The sequence below is a fragment of the Neovison vison genome, chromosome 7, assembly GCF_020171115.1.
Source record: "Neovison vison isolate M4711 chromosome 7, ASM_NN_V1, whole genome shotgun sequence".
NCBI classification, from domain to species: domain Eukaryota; kingdom Metazoa; phylum Chordata; class Mammalia; order Carnivora; family Mustelidae; genus Neogale; species Neogale vison.
This window is the reverse complement of record NC_058097.1, coordinates 4,387,556-4,410,815: the sequence shown is the minus strand read 5'-3', so window position 1 is coordinate 4,410,815 and position 23,260 is coordinate 4,387,556. Positions and strand designations below refer to the sequence as shown.

The 23,260-nt window shown below is 62.5% G+C and overlaps 1 protein-coding gene across 1 annotated transcript; it reads right to left on the bottom strand.

Moving 5' to 3' along the window:
• Positions 1–332: 332 nt before the first annotated feature.
• SLC38A8 (solute carrier family 38 member 8) lies at positions 333–19,352 on the bottom strand. The gene is made up of 11 exons (XM_044255642.1): positions 19,313–19,352; positions 18,807–18,997; positions 16,551–16,749; positions 13,247–13,388; positions 12,561–12,662; positions 10,427–10,484; positions 6,702–6,816; positions 5,137–5,284; positions 4,548–4,756; positions 3,323–3,374; positions 333–1,231 (listed from the first exon to the last, which is right to left on the bottom strand). Exons 1-11 carry the CDS (start codon positions 19,350–19,352, stop codon positions 1,138–1,140), a joined length of 1,350 nt encoding a protein of 449 aa, XP_044111577.1. The 3' UTR covers positions 333–1,137.
• Positions 19,353–23,260: the final 3,908 nt, after the last annotated feature.

Genomic DNA, 23,260 nt, shown 5'->3' with positions numbered 1-23,260 from the left:
CCACTGAACCGTCCACTCCACGAGGCTGAACCTTACGGTGTGTGAGTTCTCCCGCAAAAAAGTGAATGCGAGTGGGTGGTATGGAAAACAAAAAACAAAAAAATCCAGTTGTATCCCCTCTAGCCACACGGGCAGGAACACGTTACTCACCACCACCGTCTCCCGACTCCAACACCGCTGCTGCCGGCCGACGCCCCAAGGCAGAGGAAGAGTGGCCCGGATCCAGTGACCGCCCAGACACTCCAGGTCCCATGCAGGGTCAGTGCCAACGAGCACAGCGACAGGAGCAGCCGGGCCCCTGGCCGCCTCCCTCCCCACCCTCTCCCCTACTCTGGGCCCGGGGCCGACCCCCGGGGCCCCCTGTCCTCAGCTGCAGGTGTGACCCTGACCCCAGGACTGGCTGGGGTCGGGAAGGAGGGACGGAGCCAACTGTCCACTGGGCTCCCAGGCTCTTCAGGTCCAGCCCAAAGGGAAAGGGGGCTCTCCTCGGGGTCCTCCCATCAGAGTGGGGGCCAAAGCTGAGGTCCCTGGGCCTCAGTCCCAACTTCTGGTCTGAACTGTGTCCCCTGGAGATGGTAAGCGGAAGTCCTGACTCTGGGGACCTGTGACTGTGACATCTTTGCAGCCTCTAAGTTAAGGGGAGGTCACCCTGCACTAGGGTGCTTCAGAGCCAGTGACTGGCATCCTCGTCAGAGGAGGGAACTCTGGACAGACACGCAGGGCGGACGCCATGTCGGGGGCAGGGAGCCGAGGCGAGCGGGGTGTACCTACAGGCCAAGCCATGCCCAGGATGGCCAGCAACACCAGCGGCCGGAGGAGGCTGAAGGCGGGAGGGCTCGCCGAGAGCCCTCTGAGGGAGCACGGCCTTGCCCAAGCCTCGATCTCAGACCCCAGCCCCCGGGACTGCGGGGATCGACGGCTGCCGTCTGAGGCCCCCAGCACGTGGCCTTCTGTTAGAGGAGTCCCAGGACATCAATACACCCTCCTCGGCACCGCACCCGAAACCCTCCGAACCCACAGAAGCCCAAATGAGCCCCCTCAGGAGACAGGACGCATCCGTTTCTGCAGCATCTTTATGATCGAAGGACACGGGTGCCGTACCAGCGCCGCGTGGAGGCCGGGCCGACCCCCTCCCGCTCAGAAGAGCTCCAAGGCCGCGGCCACCGTGCTCTGCCCGAAGATGAAGGTGCCCACGAGCACGGAGACCGCTCCCCACACCTCCAAGCAGCACCTGCCGGGTCGGTACACACACGTCAACGCGCTCTTCCCCGGACCTCCGCGCAGACAGGCCGAGCACTCGGGAAGCTCCTCACAGGAAGCCCGGCCGCGGCCAGTCACCAGTGCGGGGTGGGGGCGGGCGGACTCCCCAGTATCCTCCCTCACCTGCAGGAGCGGGTTTCCAAGGCAACGGGGGATAATGGCCCCAGGCAATTAAAACCTCACACTGCAACTGTTAACTGATGACTCCATTCCTCCCTAGCGTTTTATCAAAGCCAAAGAAATAGGGGAGGGGGATCCCTTTCCACTCCTTTCCCTTTGGGGGCAAGGGAAGGGGGGATGAAGCCCCTTCAGAAATGAGGAAGGAGAAGCCACCCCAAAGTCACCCGCGATGGGGACAGTGGATAGGGCACGAGGGCGCAGGAGGCAGGGGTGGTTGGCCCCAGTGGCCATTGAGGACACGTCTGCGAGCTCATCATGTACCAGCCAACACCACATCGACAAGGAGCCAGGATTCCCGGGAACGGCAAGGCTGCCAGAGACGTTTCTGGCCCCATCAACAAAGGCCCCAGGAGCTGCTGGCACAGAAAGACTGTCCAGCGGAGCAGCCACGAACGCCCCCGCGTCGGAAGTGGAGAGCGTGGTCAACGTGCCCGGAGCCGGGGGCTCGTCGAGCAGCTCGGAGGGATCAGAAGGCCCTACAGGACCGCCGGGATTCAAAGTAGCTTCAAAGCGCCCCAGTCAAAACCGCTGTGAGCCGGGAACAAGGCACGAAACAGAAGCATCAGGACCTCAAAGACCACGGAGGGGCCCCAGACAACCAGGGCCAGCCGCCAGCCCAAGTCTGGCTCAGAGACATCCAGAAAAGCTCTTCTCCACTTGGAAGGGGACGAAGCCAGCCGGCTGCGGGGGGAATCAAGCCCGGGCTTGAGGGGGCAGAGGCGAGGGGAGACAGAGATGCCAGCCGGCAGGTGGGACCAGGGCTGAAGTGTGGTCCCCAGCATTCATGTCCACCCCAAACCTGGAAATAGGGTCTTTGCAGATGTGATGAAGTTAAAAATCTGGAGAGAAGATCCCCTGGCACGGGGCTGGGCCCTCAACCCAGTGACAGGCGTCCGTATGAGGGAGAGAGACAAGAGATCTGAGGCAGAGACACACGGAGAGGCCGTGTGAGGCTGGAGGCCGAGACTGGGGTGATGCAGCCACAAGCCAAGGCACCTGGAGCCAGCAGGTGACGGCAGGAGATGTCGAGGGACAGAACAGGCTTCTAGAACCTTCAGAGGGAGCCTGGTCCTGCTTGCAGCATGACTGAGGACTTTGGGCCTCCCGAGAAGGGCGAGAACAGGTTTCTATTGCGGTGCGTGCCCCAGCAAACCTAACACAGCGTCTCTCGGCAAGCCTCGGCCCGTCTCCCTGCCCATGGGTTGGGACTAAGAGCCACACGGGCTCTGGCTAAGCTATGCTCCATCAGCGGCACGCGGCCTCTTTCTCAGTGGGGACAGCCTGGGCCCCTCAGCGGCAAGGACATGGTTCCAGTCCTATCACAGGCCACGCAGGAGCAGGGCGGAGGCACGTGTGAGACCCGGACCAGGTGAGCCCCGCTGCAGTCTCAGCGCTGACCTGACGGGCCGTGCACCCTTGTCTGTAGGATGGGCCCGGTACTCTAAGGAGCTGGGCGAGGGCCTGGCACCAAAGAGGTGTCCAGACACGGCTGCCGTCTTGCTGAGGGAACGTGTACCCTCCTGCCCACACGGCCTCCGGAAGGCAGGGCTCCAGGCAGCAGGACCTGCCCGGGCCCCGTGCTGCCGGGGGTCTGCGTGCAGGAGCAGGATGCACACTCAGCTAGGGAGCCCTCCGCCCACCTACAGCTCCCAGTGTGCACGGTCCCCCTGAGCGGGAGGGAGGCGTGCCTGGACTGCTGGTGTGGGGGCCGAGGGCCGGCTCGGGCGCGGACACCCCCTCACTGTGCGGTGAAGTCGAGGCCCGGGGCCGGCGGTCGGCCCATATGCAGGACAACGGGCCCTCCGCAGTCCCTGCCACATTCCCGTTCTGCTCTCAGAGCCCTCAAATGCCCACACTGCCACCTTTGTTTGGGGACACTTACTTGACGCGCGGAGTCACGGGCTCGACGCCGACAGCACAAATGAGGCACAGGCCTGCCAAGGAGACACGGGCCGCTGCAGCGCCACACGCCCAGGCCCAGGCCCGCCCGGAGCTCAAGAGCTCGGCTGGGACCCAGCCCTCCTCTGGGCCCTGGGACGCCAGCGAGGCCTGTGCCCAGCGCGGCCCCCCCCCCGGCTCCCTCTGATCCTGGCACAGCGAGCTGGCAGAGGGCCTGGTTCTGGGGGCCCGGCTCAGCATCCCCCTCACACTTTGGCCACTCTGAGCCTCCCTTTCAGACAGCAAGGACAGCCTGGCCTCTGTGCCAGCCTCTCTGGGATGACCCGTCGGGGCCAGACTCCAGGCCGGACGCTGGGAAGCTTTCACCAGCAGGCAGCTGCCCGGCAGATTTTTGTTTCTAAGAATTCTCCTGGGATCTGAAGCCAGACAGTTCTGCCTAAAGCTCCATTGGCATCTCCCCCACTGAACCCGTCCTGGCTGGTCGTTCCCAGAAAGTGGGAAACATCTGGAGCGAAAAGGCCCCCCCAGGACAAGGGCCCTGCGCCCAACACACCAGATGTCTCAGACTCCCGGTAAGCACGGGGAGGCCAGCAGACCTGCCGCAGCCCGCGGCGCCGGCCACGTGCCCACAGCCTCGCATCTGAAAGCGCTTCCCAGAGCCAGAGTTGCGGGGATCTGGGGTTCCTGCCTGAGGGTCAGCAGGTGCCCAGCACGTCTGCTTCTCCGGGAGGGCCCTCCCCAGGCTTCCCAGGCTGGCATCAGCCTCTGGCCACCTTCACTGGACCTTCACGCACTCACACTGGGAAGGTTTTGTATGAAACTGTTTGTCTCCCGGGTCAGGGACAAGGTAAGAAGATGCTCGCAGGATACCTTGGAACCAGTGGACGTCATGTAACTGCAAACATTTTTAAAATTTAAGAGGAAACCCCACAGTGGGCGGCAGCAAGGGGACAGTGGGCATTGCCGAGGGTGACGCAGACTGTGCCTCCCAGGCGGCCTCCAGTTCTCGGTCTTCCGGCCGGCAGGACGGGAGGACAGCAGCGCAGCCGGCAGGTGCGCCCATCGTCAGCCACGGAGATGTTCCACTCCAGGTGTCCACAGTCCCCAGCCCGTGTCAGGCTCAGTGACCTGAACTGGGTGCCTTCCTCCCTCCATGGCACCCCCGCCCAGCCCCCGAGCTCCAGCGCGGCGCAGAGCAGGTAGCCCACCTGGGAAGATGAAGATGAAGAAGGAACTGATGCCCCCGATGATGCCGATGATCTCGCTGAGGTCGGGCAGGAACAGGGCCATGGCCAGCGTCACGGCCACCCACAGCACGGTCAGCAGCCCCCGGACCCACGGCCCTGAGGGCTCCGCCAGGGCCCCGAGCCCACCTGCCCGGTAGCAGCTCCTCCTCCAGAAATCCTGCATCACCGACCTGGAGGCCACAGCAGCGCAGGGGCTCCAGCCCCGTCCCCCATGGGGTCCCCTGGGCCCCCTCCCGACTGCCCTTCACACCCAGCAGACTCCCCGCTCCTCGCCAGCCACCGTTCTCCAAGGACTGTGCCAACCCTCACACAGCTCGGTCCACGGCAGGCCGCCGCCACAGAAGGACCAGGCGGGGTACAGTCTGGGGGGGCGGGGGCGCCAGACTCCAGTTGTGACCCTCAGTGGCTGGGCCACTCCGGGCAAACCACCCCAGCTCCCTGCCTCCGTGGTCTCTACAGAAGTTCCCCCAACACCCAAGCCCGCATGGTGCCGGGCATGACCTGAACCCTGATAGGGGTGAGCGCCCTGCCCCTGCGGGCCGGGCCTCACCTCCCCAGGAAGAGCACGATGGGATAGACAGTCACGATGGAGACCCCGAAGAGAGCCCGGGCCACGATGATGACGACGTCGTTGCCAGGGTAGGACATCAAGATGTCGGCAGAAACGTCCGTCCCGAAGGTCAGGAAGCCATAAACCCCTGGGGGGCCGAGAGGGTGGAAGCCCAGAGAGCTGACTGGGGAGACGCCGTGCCGGAGGCAGACACCGGACGGAAGGCACGGCACGGGGCCCGCGGTCAGCAAGGCCGGCAGCCGCACTGGCCGCGAATGCGGCCTCACACGGGAGCCCAACCCGTGCTGCACGCCGGACACCAACAAACCTCGTGTGTCGGCGCGACACCCAAAATATTCTTCCCGTCACATCCCCACCCTCTCCACCGGACACACGGACAGCGTCCAGCTCCTACCACCCTGAAGGAGCTCCCTGGGAGCGGGCAGAAGGTTCTAGAAGGGTTCTGCGGTTTCTCAAGGCTTTCCTATCCTCGGCCGACACAGTAACTCTGCGCTCCTCAATCAAAACTCCTGCTGCCCGACGCTGCTTCTCCTTTGCCCAGCGCCCAGCGCCGGTGAGGGCCGCTCACGGAGGCAGCCGGCACTCAGAGCCCTAACGATGCCTCATGCGCGGTCCGTCGCCCTCCTGCCTGTGCACGCGTTCTGACCCAGGGTGTCAACCGCTGCCGGAATCACACAGTTCCGTGCCCCTCCCCCATCCTCACCCCTTGGCATCCTGGTCACCTGCCCTGTCCCGAGTCTGTCCCTCCTGGCTGAGCTGTGCCTGTGCTGGCTTCTCTCTGGGCCCTTTCCAGAAGGTCCCACAAATTTGCTGGCCTAGAGGTGGCTCTCTATCCCCAGGTCATGGGGACACAGACTAACAGTGACCACCCCCACCTGCCCCGCCGGGGAGGGGTCATCCAGCGAGTTTCTCAGGTGACCATAAGGCTCCAAGGAGCCCGAGACATCTGCGGCAGCCCACGGGCTTCCCGAGTCAGGGGTGCCAAAGCCGGAGGCAAGAAAGGGCCCCAGCGCTGGAGGAATGCGGCTGGTCGGAAGTCTGAGACCTGGGGTGTGCCGCGTGACCTTGGGCGTGTCACAGGCCTCCCTGAGCCACACTCTGTCACCTTTGGAGACCCTTCTGCCTGCAGTCCAGGTCTGTGAGCACCCAAATCACACGACAGGGTTTTGTACACTGCTCTCCCTGGCTGTGATGCAAGGATGACCCGTGTCATGACCTTGGTCCCGTCCACCAGCAGGGGATGGGGGGTGGGCAGTGTGTAAGAGCAAGGCCTCTGGGACAGCCGGGCCCTGGGTCTGGCTCTTAGCTCTGCACATCTAGTCGGGGGACCGTGAACAACCCACAGGAGCCCTCTGAGCCTCTGTTCCCTCGTCTAGGAAACGGGGACTTCCCTAAGGGCTTCGGGTTAAATGGACCGAGGCTCCCACACGGCAGGGCCCGCTCCCGGCACACCACACTGAGTGCGCGGGAAGAACTCCGGAAGCAGATGCCATTCGGGGTCTCGGGCCCCCTACCCAGCTCCGCGGTGCCCCGGTGGGCCTTACCTGTGAGCGAGTAGATGAGGCAGCAGGCCAGCAGGGACAGCACGGAGACCAGGGCCCAGTGGGAAAGGCTCCGGCGGCGCATGCTGCAGTAGATGGACACCGCGGCCTCGTGACACTGGAAGGCAGGGGCGGGGCTCAGGGGGACAGGGCCGGCGGGACACAGAACCACCCAAACACCCCCGACAGTCGAAGGGCTGAGGTTATTAGCAGTCACATGTGGAATATTACACAGCACCGAAGAAGGAAGAACACAACTGTGTGCCAGTGCGCAGGAGAGCCTCACAGCCCTAACGCTGCGCAAGACACAGAAACGTGTTTCCATGGACGTGAAGTTACAAGCTAAGCCAGGGCAAGGGGTCTCGATGGCAGCACCGCTGACATCTGAAGACGGTTCTTTGCACTGCAGGGTGCTGGGCGGAGTCCCTGGCCTCGAGGCCCCTGGATGCCAGGAACACCCCAGTCCTGACAATCAGGTCTCTGGATGTTGCCAAATGGGCTCTGGGAACAGAACTGCTCTAGCTGGAAACCACACTTTCGGTGACAAAGGGCAGAAGAGAGAGTGGAGGGTGCTAGTGAGTGGGGAAGGTCATGGAGGAGCTCTCGAGGTGGGGGGGACCGGCAATGCTCTAGATCCTGCCTGGGCTGAGGCTCACATGGGAGTACACGTATCCATGACCGATAAACTTCACAGGGACTCTATGACATCATGACAAGACTTAAGCACAAACCACCTGTAGCCAACATCAAGGACTTGGTTTACTTGGGGCAGGTCGTGGGCAGTGGCATTTCACGAGCAGCCCAGGAACCCCGGACTTGCATTCAGGTTGAGAGGCAATGGCTCTATCTCCATGCCCCCCGGGGCCTCCAGGACTGTCACAGGCTCCTAGGACAGGGTTCCTACCACACATCAGCCTCTTTACTCACTTGTGGTCAAAATCAAACATGCCAATCCCCTCCTCCTGCCCACTCTCCAGGCTCCAAGGAGCCATGCTTCCCTCACCCACTGGGCTCAGTTCACCTCCGTTCCTCCTCACTGCCTCAGGGCCTTTGCTTGCGCTGGGTCCTCTACCTGGGATTCTCTCTTGGTCCAGCCAGCTCTCATCCACCCTTCCAGAAAGCACTCCCCAGCAGGACCGAGATCTTCCCCGTGTCCCCGCCCTGTACTTGAGTACGTTTGGGATTGCATGTTCAGCATCTTTGGCTACATGATAACAAGGACCACATCTGCCTCACTTACGCCTCTGAGCTCAGGCCAAACATGGGGCCTGGTACAAAGCTCAGGAACACTCCACGGTTGACTCATTTACCCACCCCATACCAGCTACCAGGAAGCCTCCCCAGCACTTCGATGTGGAACAGTCCCCCTCATGCCGGTCTGGGAAACCACAGAAACCAGCTGGACGCAATCCCCTCCCCAATGGAGCACACATTGGCAGCGGGGGGGGGGGGTGTTCAGAGGGGACACACTAGGTCCTCCAGACTCCAGCTGCCCTAACAGCCCCCAGCCCAGGGTGAGCTCATGCACACCTTCCCCCGAGACCAGCCTCAGGGCACATGACCTTGGGCTTTCTGCCCCAGGCCTCCCTGACCTTGCAGGAGCCCGCTGGCCGCAAGCTGGCTCAGCTGGGCAGTGGGGGGCTTAGCCCTCCCTTAGCCCTCGCAGGGAACCTCCACCAGGGGAACCCAGAGAACCTACGCCCCCATCTCCCGCACTGCGGGACCACACAGGACGCCACACCGGGGACACCGGGGCTGGGGAGGGTCTCAGAGGCTCTGCGTCTAGAGGAGAAGCAGAGCACAGCGGTCAGGACGAGATGCCTGGCGGTGGCAGGATGCCACCCAGCCCTCCTTCCAGTTGGTCCCCGACTCCCAGGCCCTGTTCCTCCTGGTCTCGCGCAGGGAACTGAAGCAGGTCCCACGAGGGCAGGGCTGCTAAGCCAGGCCAGTGGCTGGGGCAGTGTGTAGGATGGGGCTGGGCCAGGGCTGGCTCTCTGCTCTCCTGGTGACAGAAGGCCAGGCAGGGGAGCACAGACACCGAGAAGCGGAAAGCGGCCACACGTCCACCCCCGAGGAACAGAGTCACAAGCTGTGCTCGATCCATCCAGCGGAGCACTCCGAGGGGGCTGGGGGCAGAGGCGGCCCTCGGACTCGGTGCAGGCTGGACGCGGAGCCCCACTGCTCAGTGCGGGGGGAGGAGAGCTGTCTGACCAGGCCAGAGCTCCCTTCCCACCGCGCGCCTCCGCCTGGCTGCCCCCTCAGCCTACCTCCCACCATCCCCACCTCCAGCTGCTCTCCCCCGACTCCCCAGGTCCCCGGAAGCTCCAAGCCCAGATGCCTGGGCCGGAGCCCCACCCGCACCCCGACCCTGCAACGCACACCTTCTCCCAGCCCCCCATCGCTGCATCCCGTGTCCCTGGAAACCGCAGCCCGGGCCCCGGTTGCTAGGAGAACCGGTTGAAGAGCTGAGGCAAAGGTGAGGGGGGCACCCCGCGTAAGCATCTGGAAGGCCGCCCCCGCAGCGCGAGCCTGCCACACCACATGGTGCCCCGGCACGGGCGGGAGGGATGCGAGCCACAGCCAGACAGACCGCTGACAGCTAAATCATCGCTTCCATCTTTCAAAATATTGGATGTGCAAGAAGAAAAGTGAGAAATTCCTGCGGGCGGCTTGCTAAGCCCCAGAAGCGATCTATCGACGGATTTATAAGGAAGATAAATGGAAATGTTCCAGGACTTTTTTTTTTTCCCAAACATGCTTCTCAAAGAAAAGGCAAGACAAAGGAGAGAAGCAGAAGCTGGTTGAGAGAAGCGGCCCAGACCCCCAGCCCTTGCGAGCAGGACTCTACTCTGGGGTGGCTCTGGTGTGCTGGGGAGGGAGGGGCTGTTCTTAGGAGGGAGGCACATCTTTCCTAAATAAACACTCAAGGAACAACGAACGAACAACGAACGGAGTCCGCTGCCGCCCGCTGAGAGACTGGAAGACCCGAGAAGGACCAGAAGGCAGGGAGGGGGGCCACGCCCTCCACTGCACCCCTCCAGCACCGCGTGGAGTGCCTGGCTCACCCCCTGCCGCTCTCCCACCTCGTCTAAGACCCTCTGCGCCGCCGCCCCCCCCCCCCCCCGCCACGGGCTCACGGCCGACCTCTCCAGCTGCCCTCCCCTTCCCCTGGCCGCCTCCCACCCCTGCTTCAAGGTCACTTTCAGGCATCGGTGCTTGGAAAGGCTGTCTCTGAACCTGCCCCACGCAGGGCTACCTCTGAAGGCCTCCACCGGCTTCCGCACACACAAGCCATCCTCCCTCCGTGCCACCCGGTCCGAGATTCTGTCTATGCCCCGTGCACCCCAGCACGCGGCCACCGGCATGCCATCCAGCGCCCCCCGCCTGCAGGCCTTCCGGGGCAGGATCGCCCTGCATGACGTGTGTTCCAGAAGCAGGTGGCTCTAGGTCTCCAGTCACGGCGCCAGTCCTGCGAGAATTCTACAGAGGATGGAACAAATTCCGGATCCCCACACCACCCCACACCCGACAAATGTGCTGCTAGCGCTGGCGGGCCAGGTTCCCGAGTTCAACGACAACGCATACTTCACTGAGCCCAGATGCCCACCGACACGCACGGTCTCCCAGACAGACAGCCCGTCTCGTCCCCTGGCGAGGCCTTAACCTTTCCTGACAGAGGCCCACACTCTCCGGGGGGAGCAATGCCTCCACACGCCCGCAGACATTACCTGGAATCCGAAGCAGATGGTCGGGAAGACGCTGAACATGGAGGTCCAGGAGGAGGGCCTGCAAAGGGACGCGGACAGGTGTTTACCACAAAAAGCACAACTCGAAACAGGCTCACTCAACTTGAGGAGGAGTTTTCAACAATCGCAGGAAAACGTACCTAAAGCCTAGGAGACAGATTCTTAATCACCAGGAAAACGAGGCGTGTTCAATGCTACACTTTCTAGGTCTACCTGCACTGATGTCTGTTCGCTTGCCGTTCTCTGTGCACGCAGAACTCGGGCAGGACGGGGCTCGAAGGAATTCCCAACTTCTGCCGAGGCCTTCTGCTCCCACCAGGGTGAGGGGCGGGGACGCAGGCAGCACCCCCGGATCCAGCGGTGCAAGGACGGCTGGACCGCCACCCACGCTGCCTACGAGAGCGGAGGTGTGCACAAGGCAGAACCTCCAGGCCCAGCCCTGTCAGGGGTCCCCAGACAGGTGCCCCCCAGCTTCCTTTGAGAAGAAGCTCTGGGTGCCAGCCTCTGGCACCTTGGAGGACACAGAGGCACAAGCAACACCTGCTGGCCTTGGTCCCCCAGCAGCTCCTGCCCATCCCTCTCCTCCCCTCCTCAAAAGAACGTTCTTCCCTGCCTCTCTCCCTCTCCCCTGGAGCCAAGCCCCCTGGGCCCTCACCCCCTTCTCCCTGATGGAGCTCCACCAGCAGGCCTCCACGGCTAAATCCAATGGCAGGGCTCGGTCCCACATGACCCAGCAGCAGGATCTGGAGGCAATCACCCTGGCCTTCCTGAAATTTTGTTCACTGACTTCGGAGGTGCACCTTCTAGCCTCCTCTATCCTGGGTTGAATAACATCTCCCCGGATTTACATCCCCTGGGAACCTCGCAACAAAGACTCACTTGGAGTTGGGTTTCGTACATGTAACTGGCTAAGCTTAGACGAGGCCCCACCGGAGCAGGGGGGCTCATCCACCGACTGGTGTCCTTACCGGAAGGGGAAACAGACAAGGGGAGAAGGCCCTGCGAGGACAGGGCCGGAGATGGGAGGGAGGCGCCCACGGGCCAAGGGAGGCCAAGGATGGCTGGGGCCACCGGAAGCTGCAAGGGGCAGGAAGGAGCCCCCCAGAGGGGCTAGAGGGAGCAGGCCCGGCCGCACCTGGCCTCTGGACTTGCAGACTCCGAGAGGCATTCCTGCTTTGCCCAGCACCCCAGGAGGTGAACCCGTCTTCCTGCTTCGCCTTTCCGCTCCCCTTCCACAGGCTCCGCCCTCTGACCTCCTGGTCCCGGACTGAGCGCCACCGGCTCAGGGGCACGTCTCACCCAGCCCGGCGACCTCGAATGCCACCTCTGGGCCCAAACTAACCACGTTTCCCTCTCCAGTCTAGATCCCTCTCTCCGACCTCCACACACGCGGGTCCAGCTGGCCACCTGATGCCTTCATTAGCGGTCTCAGAGCTACTCCAAGGTAACATGTCCCCACGGGACCTCCTCCCCCAGTCACCCGCTCCTGTCTTCTCCAGCCCAGGAAACAGCACCCTTCTCGGAGCCCAAGCTGAAAGCTCAGAGTCGTCCTGCCCAAAGTCAACCTTCTGGGCACAGGGCCCTGGTGACTGTCCTGGTCACATCCCCACAGCACAGGACCAGCCACAAGACCTGACTTCAAGCCCTGCTGTGCTCAAACTCCTGCAGGGGCTTCCTGGCCCAAACCAAAGTCCTCACCACAGTGTGGCAGCCCCAAAGGACACCCCTCCGGCGAGTCCTGGCCTTCCTAAGGCCAGTCCAGCCACACCAGCCTGCACGCACCCCTGTTCCCTCTGCCAGGAACCCAAGCCTTGCCCGCCAGCTCTGCTGCCTCCATGCTGTGGGGGATGTCTGTCTGCAACAGCCCCGGAGGCCCAGGTGGGTGGGGCATTCAGTGTGTGTGTGGCATTCAGTGTGTGTGTGTCCTTCCACCTGTCCCTGGCCCTTACTCACCAGAGGCCATCCTGAAGGAGGACAAGGGACTTGGCAGGGCTCTGCTGCATCAGAGACATGAAGAATTTCACAGGGAGGTGCGGGGACTCTGGGTCCCTCTTCCAAGGATCCCGGTTCGGCACCCCTGGGAGCAGTGCAGCTACACCCCACCTCCCAAACTCACCTCGCTGCAGGGCGGGGCTCATGGACGAGGCCTGGGGGCCCAAGGTAGTACTGCACCATGATGACCAGGGCCAGGTAGCAGGCGGCCAGGGAGCCTAGGATGCTGACAGAGGGGCGCGGCGTCAGGGGCCTCCATGCTGGGCCCACCAGCCCCGCCAGCTGGCGCCTGGGCTCCCGCACACAGTGGGGGCCGAGTGCCAGCTCTGCCCACGCTAGCAAGGTGCTGGGCCAAGTCCTTGCTGCTATCAGCTTCGCTTTCCTCTCTGTGCCATGGGGACGGGGGAAGACGGCTGCTTCTCCATTCTAGTTCCAAAGTGAAATGTCCATCGTCACGCACAGCAGGCAAGGGCAGACTGTGCACTCAGACGAACTCTTATGCCGGACTCTATCTTCTCGAGCGTGTGTATAAACCCTCAGAGCGTCAGATGGAAACAGAAGTGTGTCCAGGGTCTCTCCATTCTTAACCAAAGAACAAGAGCTCAGCTGCAGGTCACGTCCGTGCCGGCCGCGTTCTCGTTCATCTGTTTTCCACCACGCGTACACGTCACTTGTGCACTTTTCCAGCCCTTTTCTCTTGTCCAAATGGCGGGACCGAGCTGCCAGCTCCCCTAACCCCAGGCAGAAAGAAGCCTCCCCAGGCCCCTCCCGCCAGGAAACATCTGCAGGCCTCGTGTATTTCTGTAGTACCTCGTGTACTTCTGGAACCCGATCTCCCGCGGGGCGGACAGCGGCAGGATGACCAGCGCGGACAGCAGGGGCAGGGTGAAGCGCTGCTCGGCGTACCAGGGCTGCAGGGCCGGCAGGGCGCTGGGCAGCAGCAAGTCGCACACTGGCGGGCAGGGGGACAGGGCCCGCTAGGAGCGCTGCACGCCCTCCGCCCGCAGCCACGGCTTCGGCCATGAGGCTCCCTGCTCCAGGTCTGGGTGGGCTTGGCCACGGACACTAAGTTAGCCTGTGAGCCTAAAGGGAGGGGATGGGGACCCTATCCCGTGCCCCCACGCGGGAAGGAAGCCAGCCAGACACTGCCCTAAGTGATGGGGTCCAGCAACAAATCACAGACAAAAAGGCCGGGCCTCAAGTTCTTGCGAACATGTTTTGGTTTGCGAAGGAGCCCAGTGGGTGTGTGGGGTGGGGGCCTGGAATGGCCTTCTGGACCCAGAACTGGGAGACCGAGCCAAGCAGCCCAGAGTGACGCACACCAGGGACCGGAGGAGAATTAGGGCAGGACTGAGCTGCCCGGATCGGCTCCATGTGGGTCAGCGGAGGGCTGGGCTAGAGGACCCCTGATGGGCCCCCACTGGGGGCCTGCTGGGGACACCTGGGCTCTACTGGGCCTCCCTGCAACCTCAGGGTCTCTCCACAAGAACCCTCCAACGGTCTAGACTGGGGCAGCCAGGGGCTCCCCGAGACCCAGTGGAAACGGCCCGTCCTCAAGCGCTAGGCCTGGAACTGGCCACATCCCATCGGCCACACTGTGCTGCGCCGAGGTGTCTGGCAGCCCGCTCCGAGTTAAGAGCGAGAGGACAGACTCCCCCCACCCTACCCCACCCCCAGTGCCCACCAACCACAGGTGGCCCGTGGCCCACTTGGGGCTGTCTTCTCTGCCGGACTGTCACCCTTTTCTATGTGTCACCAAATGCTCAGTGAAGCCCGCCATGCAGAGAAATGAAGGGCTCCTCAGAACAGCTTGCTTCTTCCGAACCACGGCAAGGGCAGAGAGTCCTGCCCTGAGGTCGCTCCACACCGGCTCCAGCCAGGACAGTGAAGCAGGCGTCCCAGCCACAGACGCCACGGCCATGCGCCACCCAGAGGCCATGTGGGTGGCCTCATGTGGGAAGCCCCACCCACCACCTGGAACGCCTCAGCCAGGAACCCAGCTCTGACATCTGGGTTCCTGAGCCTTCAATCTCTAGAACGTTCCTCGAGGACTTTCAGCACCTCTCACTTAACGTCATTTGTACCCAGTGCACGCAAAGCCACACCCAAGCACCCCCAAACTCTGGTCAGCTCTCTTCCCAAGCAGCCTGGGCTTGCCCACAGAGAGACCCAGCCCAGGCACCTCACGGCCAGCACACTAGCAACGCCCTCACGACCGCAGCCAATCCACCCGGGTACACCCGCGGTGGCCTGTATCCTGACCAGTGTGCTAACCCCTCCGGCTGCCCCGCTCCCGGGCCTGAGTGCAGCCTCCAAATCCTTCTCAGCGCGGCTCCACACCGGACGACCAGAGGTGAGACCGCGTGGGCCTCTATCTGCTGGCGACAGGAAGGGCGTTTTTGTGCTCATTTACCCACCAGGAGGCTCTGATTTACCAGCCAACGTGCATTCTAGGCCGAGTACTTCCTGAGACATGGATCCCATGCATTTCCATAACCCAGCACCAGGGGCCTTCTCCTCTTCGGCTCCACCAGCAGAACCAACAAAACGCCAAAGCGGGAGCCCAAAATCCAACCGTACCGATGGCTACGGTTCGACTAACAAAACCTCAGCACTAATCCAGGTGAAGTCGGCCACCATCAAGATGAGAAAAAAGCCAGACTCAACCACGTGGTGTCTGCAGGAAATGCACCCGGCCTCCCCAGGCCCAGGAAGGCTCCCCGGGAACCGGCTGGGAGGAGAGGCCGGCCGGCACTCAGAGTAAGGAGCCCGGTGCGGCTACAGTCGGAGAAGGTCGCTGTGAGGGCAGAGTACTACCAGACACAAAAAGAGGGTATTTCACTGGGGCGCCTGGGTGGCTCAGAGGGTTAAGCCTCTGCCTTTGGCTCAGGTCATGATCTCGGGGGTCCTGGGATCGAGCCCCGCATCGGGCTCTCTGCTCAGCGGGGAGCCTGCTTCCTCCTCTCTCTCTGCCTACTTGTGAGCTCTACCTGTCAAATAAATAAATAAAATATTTTTTTAAAAAAGGGGGGTATTTCATAGTAACAGAGGGATGGCTCACGGGTGTGAGCCTGGTAACGGAGCTTCCAACACCAGGAGGCAAGAATGGACAGAATTAAAAAGGCAAATGGGGCGCATGGGTGGCCCCGTCCAGTACGTGTCCGACTCCTGATTTCGGCTCAGGTCACGTCTCAGGGTTGTGAGATGGAGCCGGCCACGCAGGCTTGAGAGTCTCTCCCTCCTCTCCCTGCCCCTCCCCCAACTCATGCTCTCTCTAGATAAATAAGTCTTTAAAAGGGCAAACAGACAAGTCTACAATCACAGCGGACTTTAACTGCCCTCTTCCAGGAACTGACAGAATGATGAGATTTGGAAAACAAACAGCGAGGCTATGGAGGACCCGACCGAAGCCGTGGGCCACCTCGAGTCATGTGTCCCGGAACACAGCGCCCAAGAGCAGAAGGCACAGCCCTCGGGAGCGCGTGGGGTGCCCACTGAGACGGACGCGGGGCGCCCAGCGCAATCCTCCAACACCCAAGACGGAAGCCACGCGCAGTGTGTTCTCCGACAGGCACAGGAAAGCAGAAACCAAGAGGGCGTCCAGGAGACTCCCAAAGAACTGGACACTGAACCACAGGAGTCCAAGCCTCCCACGGGTCAAGGGAAGAACCACAGCGGACATTAGCAAGTGCGCCGAGTGGAAGGGCAACGAAGAGAACCTAGCGATGCTTCAGGGCGCGGCGACGGCGACTGCAGCGTTCGCGGGGAAAGGCCGATAGGGGACGAGACGCCAGAGGGGTCTGCGCTCAGTCTTGGAGGCCACCGAACTCAGGGTGACACCGGACTCTCCCTTCAAAGGGGCTTCTCTGCAGCTGGCTCGGCTCCCCCCGCCATGCATGGGGTTGTCCCCGCCAGTCCAGCACAGCCCCTCTTGCTCCGTGACCCTCCGTGTGCCCCTAACTACTACTCCGGGCCTCCCTCTGTCCCAACGGGACGAGCCTACGGGTGGCCTTGGCCTCTGCTGCCCCCTCAGGGCCCTGCCCAGCACCTACATCCCGCTCATCAACCGGAAGCCCCGGGGAACCCCCCCCCCAACTCCAATGCCAGTACTTACGCTTCTCCAGCTGGTCCCCAATCACCCTGAGGAAGGCCACGGAGATCATGAGCAGGTTGACGACGAAGCAGGCCTCACACAGCTTCCCGATGGTGGGGCCGCACAGGTCTCCGACCACGCCCTGGTAGGTGGCCTGGCCGCTGACGGAAGCAGCGTAGCCCAGGATGACCAGCCCGCTGATGAGGAAGATCAGGGAGACCTGCGGGGCGGGACCAGGGGGCCAGGGTGCATCCCCAGCTTCCCGCCCAAGCCTGCTGTCTCTTGAACTCGGATGCCCCTCTCCACAGGGCTGTTACCCACAGAGGCCACCTGCCACCCAGAGCCTCTCCCCGACGGGCCACCAAGCCCTCCTCTGCCCCAAGACCGGAGCTACAGAGCAGGAACAGCCGTGTCCGCTCTGGCGGTAAATAAGTCTGGGCACCTGCACTCATGCTTTCTAGTCCCAGTTGAGCAGAAGAGGCATCGGAAACCCCGAGAGTCTAAATCCCTCTCCTAAAACTCCATGGGTTGCAGGTCACAAGTACGTTCCATTGGCCAAGGTCCAACAAATGCACGTGTGCCACCCACGCCCACCCCGACAGAACATGCTACCACAGCCCGGAGCTTTCTCCTGCCCCTTCCCATACTGTTCTGCCCTGTCCCGTCCCAAGAAACCTGCTTGCATGTGGGACAGGGCACCCCGCAAGAGTGACCCTGAGCCTCCACGCGGCAGGACAGCAGATCCCTTACCCTGCACCCAGGCCCGCCTCCCTGAGGCCCCAAAGAGGGTCCAGGTTCGTTACATTTCATGAAAGCTCCAGGGCTGACCCGTATCTAGAGACCTAGAACCTCGCACCTGTTACCTCTCAGCAGTGGGGTGTCCAAACGCTGAGGGGAGACGGCAGCTCACTGGCCAGGAGAAGTGGGGGAGGCTGCTGCCTGGAGGTGGGCGTGGGGGGACCAGCAGCCTCATTCCTTACTTGTTGGGAGTTTGCGTTTACTCGCGTTCGGCATCTTCAGACCATCCCGCCCCAAGTGCAAGTCAAACCTGCAGGAGCCCTGGCCCCTGGGAGCGCCTCCAAAACGCACACCCTTCGGCCCCCCCAGACCTGCCCAATCGACACCTCCAGCTCAGCGAGGCGCCCGGCAGACGGCACAGAGCGTCATGAGGGGGACCCCACGGCCCTGCTCACAGGGCACTGGCCACAACCGTCCTGACCCCCCGCTCCACTGTTCTCTCTACGGCTGGACATCAGGCCTCTTCATCATTCTGAAGGCTGGTCTTTCGCCGTCACACGTCCAAACACAGCAGGTTTCCCCTCACGGGCACCTGGACATGTTCTTCCATTTCTGCTGGGGCTCCGCTTAATACCACCTCTGCCAGGAGGCCTTCTCTGACCACTGTGTGCCACCTTCTGTCACACCCTCTGTCACACGACCCTTTGAGCAAGACCACCGCCCCACAGTATTATTTGCCTTCCTGTATCGATCTGTGTCCCCTGCTAGAATGAGCTTCCAGGGGACAGAGCCTGCACGACTGCAGGGAGCCCACAGCAGGACAGGCCCTCGGCCAGCGCCAGGAATGGCACAGGTTACCCTACACGGGGCAGGACCGAGCACTTTCCAGAAGGACTTCAGAGGCCCCGTGGCTGTTATCAGCTGGTTGCCACAAAGAAGCACGTGGGATAACGTCTGTGGGAGGGCTTACCACGAGACTCAGCGCTTACTATCAGCTCGGGGCGGCGGGGGCGGGGGGCGCGTTGTCCTTGCAAATAAAGCGAAGCTGTGCTATTAGCAGCCCTTCTCCATGACGGACGTTCAGCCCCGACTTTGTGGGTTAGGAATTCGGGCTGGATCTCCGCGACATGGCAGAGGCCCGGGCCTGGCGGCCTGCGAGTATGAGGGGCTCACAGCATCCTACATGAGACCTGACTGCACGCGGGCTCCCACTTCCATTACCTAGCTGTGCCAGCAGGTGAGGGCCACCGATGCGCCAGGTGAGGCCACAGACGTGGTGCCTTACAGCCGCCTGGTGGCTCCACTCGCTGCAGGTGCCGGAGAACACCCGGCTTCCCACGGCCTCCACCTCCCCACTGACAGCAGACTAGGGGCCTTCTCCCCGCAGGCCCGCGGCAGGATGATCCCCTCCCCAAGTAGCAGAGAGACGGGCCAACCTCAAGGGTGTCAGATTCTAGGCCAGCACTCTGGAAGCCATGCCAAGGATCCCGGCTGGCTCCCTCCCCAGGAGAGCCCCCAAAATGCTCTGCAGGGGCTTACCAGCTCCACCAGGAAGGCAGGGGTCACCCCACCCGCCTTGTAGAAGGCCCAGGGGAAGTTGAGCAGGCCGGCCCCCAGCGCGGACTTCAGGAGGATGAAGACGGCGCCCAGCGAGGACAGAGTGGGGCTGGCGGCCGTGGGAACTGGCTTCTCCGGGAGGCCTGGGCGGCTGCCTGTGGCTCCCACCATGGCTAGAAGCAGCAGCAGGGTGGGGAGAGAGGCAGTCTTCACACTGCCTTCCCGGCTGTGACTCATCTCGCTCCCCAAACCAGTCAGAGCAATGCATCTGCACCCATGTCCCCATGCCACGGGCTACCTCATGCTGCCCCGTTAAGTTACCTGTTCCCTGGCTGGCCCCACGGCCTTGGTCCTCACCCCTCCCGCCCTCAACCGCCCAGCCTTCATCATCACTCGGGCCCTCCACAAAGCCCGAGAGCAGCCCCAGCCCCTCGCCCTGCTCTGCCAGCCTCCACTCCTCCCTGCCTGCCCCAGCCGCTCGCCCTTACCCCCAAACCCAGACTTCAAGGTCCCATGGTCCTCAGCCATCACGGACAGAGCTCAGGCTTGCTCCAGCGGTACAGCTGCATTTCCTGGGCCCCGCGGGTGGGAGAAGGAAGATTCTAGCTCTGCCAAGGGATGGTAAACCAATCAGTAATTAAGGGAGCCTTAGAAAGCATGTGTTGGGGCCACGTCCCCACCCCTACCGGGACAAGGACGAGAGGTCAGAGCTGTCTGTCCCAAGAGCTTGCAGCTTCTGAGACTCCCAGCCTGAGGAGGGGTCTTAAGACTCCCTCCCCTCCCCCACTGGGGTGAAGGCCCCTCCCAGGAGGCGGGTCTTTTCTGGTGGCCTGAGGGTCAGAGGGAGTGCAGCAGGGTGCACTCAAGGGGCAGGCCTGCACCTCGTCTCCCCCACTCACTTGGGCACAGGGTCCCTCTCCAGGCCCCCAGTCTGAGGAAGTGGGCCCAGGGAGAGCCTGGAGATCAGCGTCTGCACTCGCTAGGAGTGTGTGATCTCTCCGAGTCTAGTTTCCCATCTGCGAAGGGGTCTGTCTGCCCACCTAGCCGCTCGCAGTGGGCTGAGGGGCCACTGTGGACTCAACGGTGTGCAAAGGCCCCAGGCAGCCAGCAGGTGCTTCCTCGAGATGCCCTTCAAACGACTGTGCACACGCATCACCTGCGGCCTCGTTAAAGGCAGAGTCTAATTCTCGGTACCTCGGGAAGAGCCAAGTCCCTCACGACTCACAGGCTCCGGGGGGTGGGGCAGGCGCTGTGGTCCGGACCACACTCTGGCAGACACCGCGTCTCCGACGTGAGACCCTGTCAGCGAAGATGGCAGACGGAGCACGGGAAACCGTGTGTTCTGGAAAACGCAGGTCCACGAACGTCACACCTCAAATTCACAACCAGCGTTTCTGATTCACTGGGTCTGGGAATCTGCATTTCTTTTTTTTTTTTTTTTTTAAAGATTTTATTTATTTATTTATCAGAGAGAGAGAGGGAGAGCGAGCGAGCACAGGCAGACAGAGAGGCAGGCAGAGGGAGAAGCAGGCTCCCCGCCGAGCAAGGAGCCCGATGTGGGACTCGATCCCAGGACGCTGGGATCATGACCTGAGCTGCTGCTTAACCAACTGAGCCACCCAGGCGTCCCGGGAATCTGCATTTCTAACCAGCTCCCCACTGATGCCCACGGAGCTGGTCCCAGGACCGCCTCTCGAGGGCTGTGGCTTTAAGTTAAACATCTCCAGGGCCCCGGAGCCTCGCGTGATCGGTCCTCACCTGGCGGACACGAGATCAGTGCCAAGCGTTCTCCTCCGTGTGGTTGCCAACGGTCTCAATCCCGTGTCACCAGCAGACTGATCATACCTTTGCAGGCTCCACGCAGAGCACGCTCAGTAAACACGGGGCTGCCGGGTGGCCAGCCTGCTAGCAGGGACAGGGAAAGGGGTCTGGGCGGGTGGCCCCAGAGTGCCCAGCTGGACATCTCACGTGGCTCTCAGGCTGCCACCAGCGAAGCAGGGCCTGCAGCTGGTGCCAGGTGTCTGAGCCCTCGCGTCGAACCCCAAGATGTCACCGTCGTGCTCCATGCAGGGCAGGCCATGGGCTCAGCTCGACCACTGGCAAGTGACAGGCCTGGGACTCAGGCCCGGTTCTATCATCCCCAAACCTGCATCCCCCCACAGCCTGCCCGACCAGCAGAGCCCAGCCCTGGGGTCCCAAGTGAAGAAGTGAGTGTGTGCGCGACAGATGGCCGGATGGACAGACGCCCGAAGAGAATCAGAGGTCTTGACTTCCCCCATGGAGGAGTCTCCGAGGTTGTCCCGACAAACTGCAATAAAAGGGGGGGCTAAAGCCAACGGAGCTTCGTTCTCACAGTTCCAGGCGCTGGAAGCCCGAAACCAGCTATCGGCAGGGCCACGCTCCCTCCAAAGGCTCTGGGGGTGACCCCTCCTGTCTCGTCCAGCTCCTCGGGGCTCCAGACTCCCATCTTCGCAGGCCGCCCCACCCAGGATGACCTCATCTGCAGATCCTCACCTTCACTGCCCCTGAAGAGACCCCCGCTTTTCCATACTGTGTCACACCCACGAGCTCTAGGGCACGCGACTGAGCACCCTGCTCCCCCCGTATCTGGCACCGGCGTGTGTTCTCAGTCATTCTGTCGGACAGTCATTCAACAAACACGGACTCCGAGCGAGTCGCGGGAAAGAGGTCTCCACTCTGGAGGACGGGGCTACCTGCAAGGATACCAAGACTAGACAAAAAGCCACGGTCCAAAGTTGGGGGTGGGGGAGTGTCCTCGAGGCTCCAGCAGCTGGGGCATCTGGAGGAGCTCCCTGGAGGAAGGTGACAAGGCTGTGCGCCCTCAGCGAGGGGAGCAGGAGAGGCGTTCAGGAGGCCGGGGAGTCCCCATGAAGGCTCAGCCAGGGGTCCTGGGGAAGGCCTCCATGTTCTGCGGCCCCCCAGGTTAGAGAGCCGGATCAGACACCTAGGAAAGGCCTTTCTGGCTGTACTGGACGTTGAAACCTCACCTCTTCCCTGCAGAGGCTTTCCAGGAACACCATGAGGTCGGCCCCTGAGGAGTGGCACCTGGGGGAGGCAGGTGGAGCCCGGGCAGCAGCCCAGGCAGCCGGAGGGCACAGACCAAGCCCCGGACGAAGGCTGAAAAGCTGCACAGCACTGACTGGCTCCCCCCACCCCCACCCCCACCCCCACATCCAGCCCAAGGCAGTGACAGGAGATCAAGAGCCTCACCAGCGGCTGGCTTTGTACTTCTTAATCTGGGCTGTGGAGCCAGGGGCCCCTCCAGGTCCCTGCCTGGACACCTCATTAGCTGCCCATTAACGTGCATGACTTAGAAATTGGCCACTGGGCTGTGAAATTCCACTCAGTGAGGAAAACCTCTTAGTTCTGAGAGGCTTTGATATGCACTCCCTGCCGGCCTCCCAGGGCCGTGTGACCTTTCCAGGCTGCCTGGACGCGCCCTGGGTGTCCCATCCGTGTGGGCGGGCGGCTAGGGTAGCGTGCACACCGGGCCTCGGGCCTCGGTGGACCAGGTAGGGGGTGGTCGGCCCAGTGCCTGCAGGGACGCAGGACCGTCCCCCTTCCGTGTCATCCCAACAGGGGAGCACCTGTCATCAATGGTTCTTCTCCGGGGTGCAGCTCCTTTCCTTGTCCACAGAGTATGGGTCTGACAGGTTCAGAACTGCAGGGAGAAAGATCTTGTTTCCCCGGACCTCTGTGCTCACCCACCCATTAGAAAGTTCTGGAACATGGAGGAGGGCAGGTCCCAGGAGCCAGTCCCCGGCTCCCCTCATGCACTGGCTCTGTGGTCTGGGTCTGGGCCTTGCTGCGAGCCCCCGGGAAATAGGATCCCAACGGTTTCCACCCTACAGGGCTGTTGGCAGGATCAGGAGAATGTGCTCTTGGCACAGACGTGCGCAGCAGGTGTCATTCAGAATAGCCCATGGCAGACTCTGTTACTGGTATTTGTGTCTTTCCCTCGGTCTGATTCTGAGCTTCCAGAACAGCGTTCTCAACACTGGCTGCCCAAGAATCGTGGAGGAACGCTTCTGGAGGAACGAGAGCCAGACTCACCCCCAGAGCTTCGGGTGACGGGGTTCAGGGGCAGCGCAGGCCTCCAGATCTCCACAAAGCTCCCTGAGAGCCGCTGAGACGCTGTGGAGGAGGCGCACGGCTCTGGGCAGGCAAGGACCCTGCCTCACTTGTACTCCTGGGCCCACGGCCCCCCCGTTTCCCACGGCTGCCCCGGGGCCTCAGGCAGCTTAGCAGAAGCCTCCTGGGGCGAACCAGGAGCCCGCGGCCTGTCATGGGCAGCCCCATCCACAGCAGCCAACCACGTACCCAAAGTTCTCCTGCACAAACTCACCACAGCTTGGGGACAGAGAGACCCAGCGTGCTCGTCTGAGTGACGGCCTGTGAAGATGTCCTCATCCTGA

Coding starts and splice junctions, on each gene's coding strand:
- SLC38A8 (XM_044255642.1), bottom strand. CDS start 19,352: ATGGCTGAGGACCATGGGACCTTGAAGTCTGGGTTTGGGG. Junction 10,485..12,560: donor GAGCCCCGCCCTGCAGCGAG/GTGAGTTTGGGA, acceptor GTCCCTTTGCAG/GCCCTCCTCCTGGACCTCCA. Junction 1,232..3,322: donor CCCGTGACTCCGCGCGTCAA/GTAAGTGTCCCC, acceptor CCGACCCGGCAG/GTGCTGCTTGGAGGTGTGGG.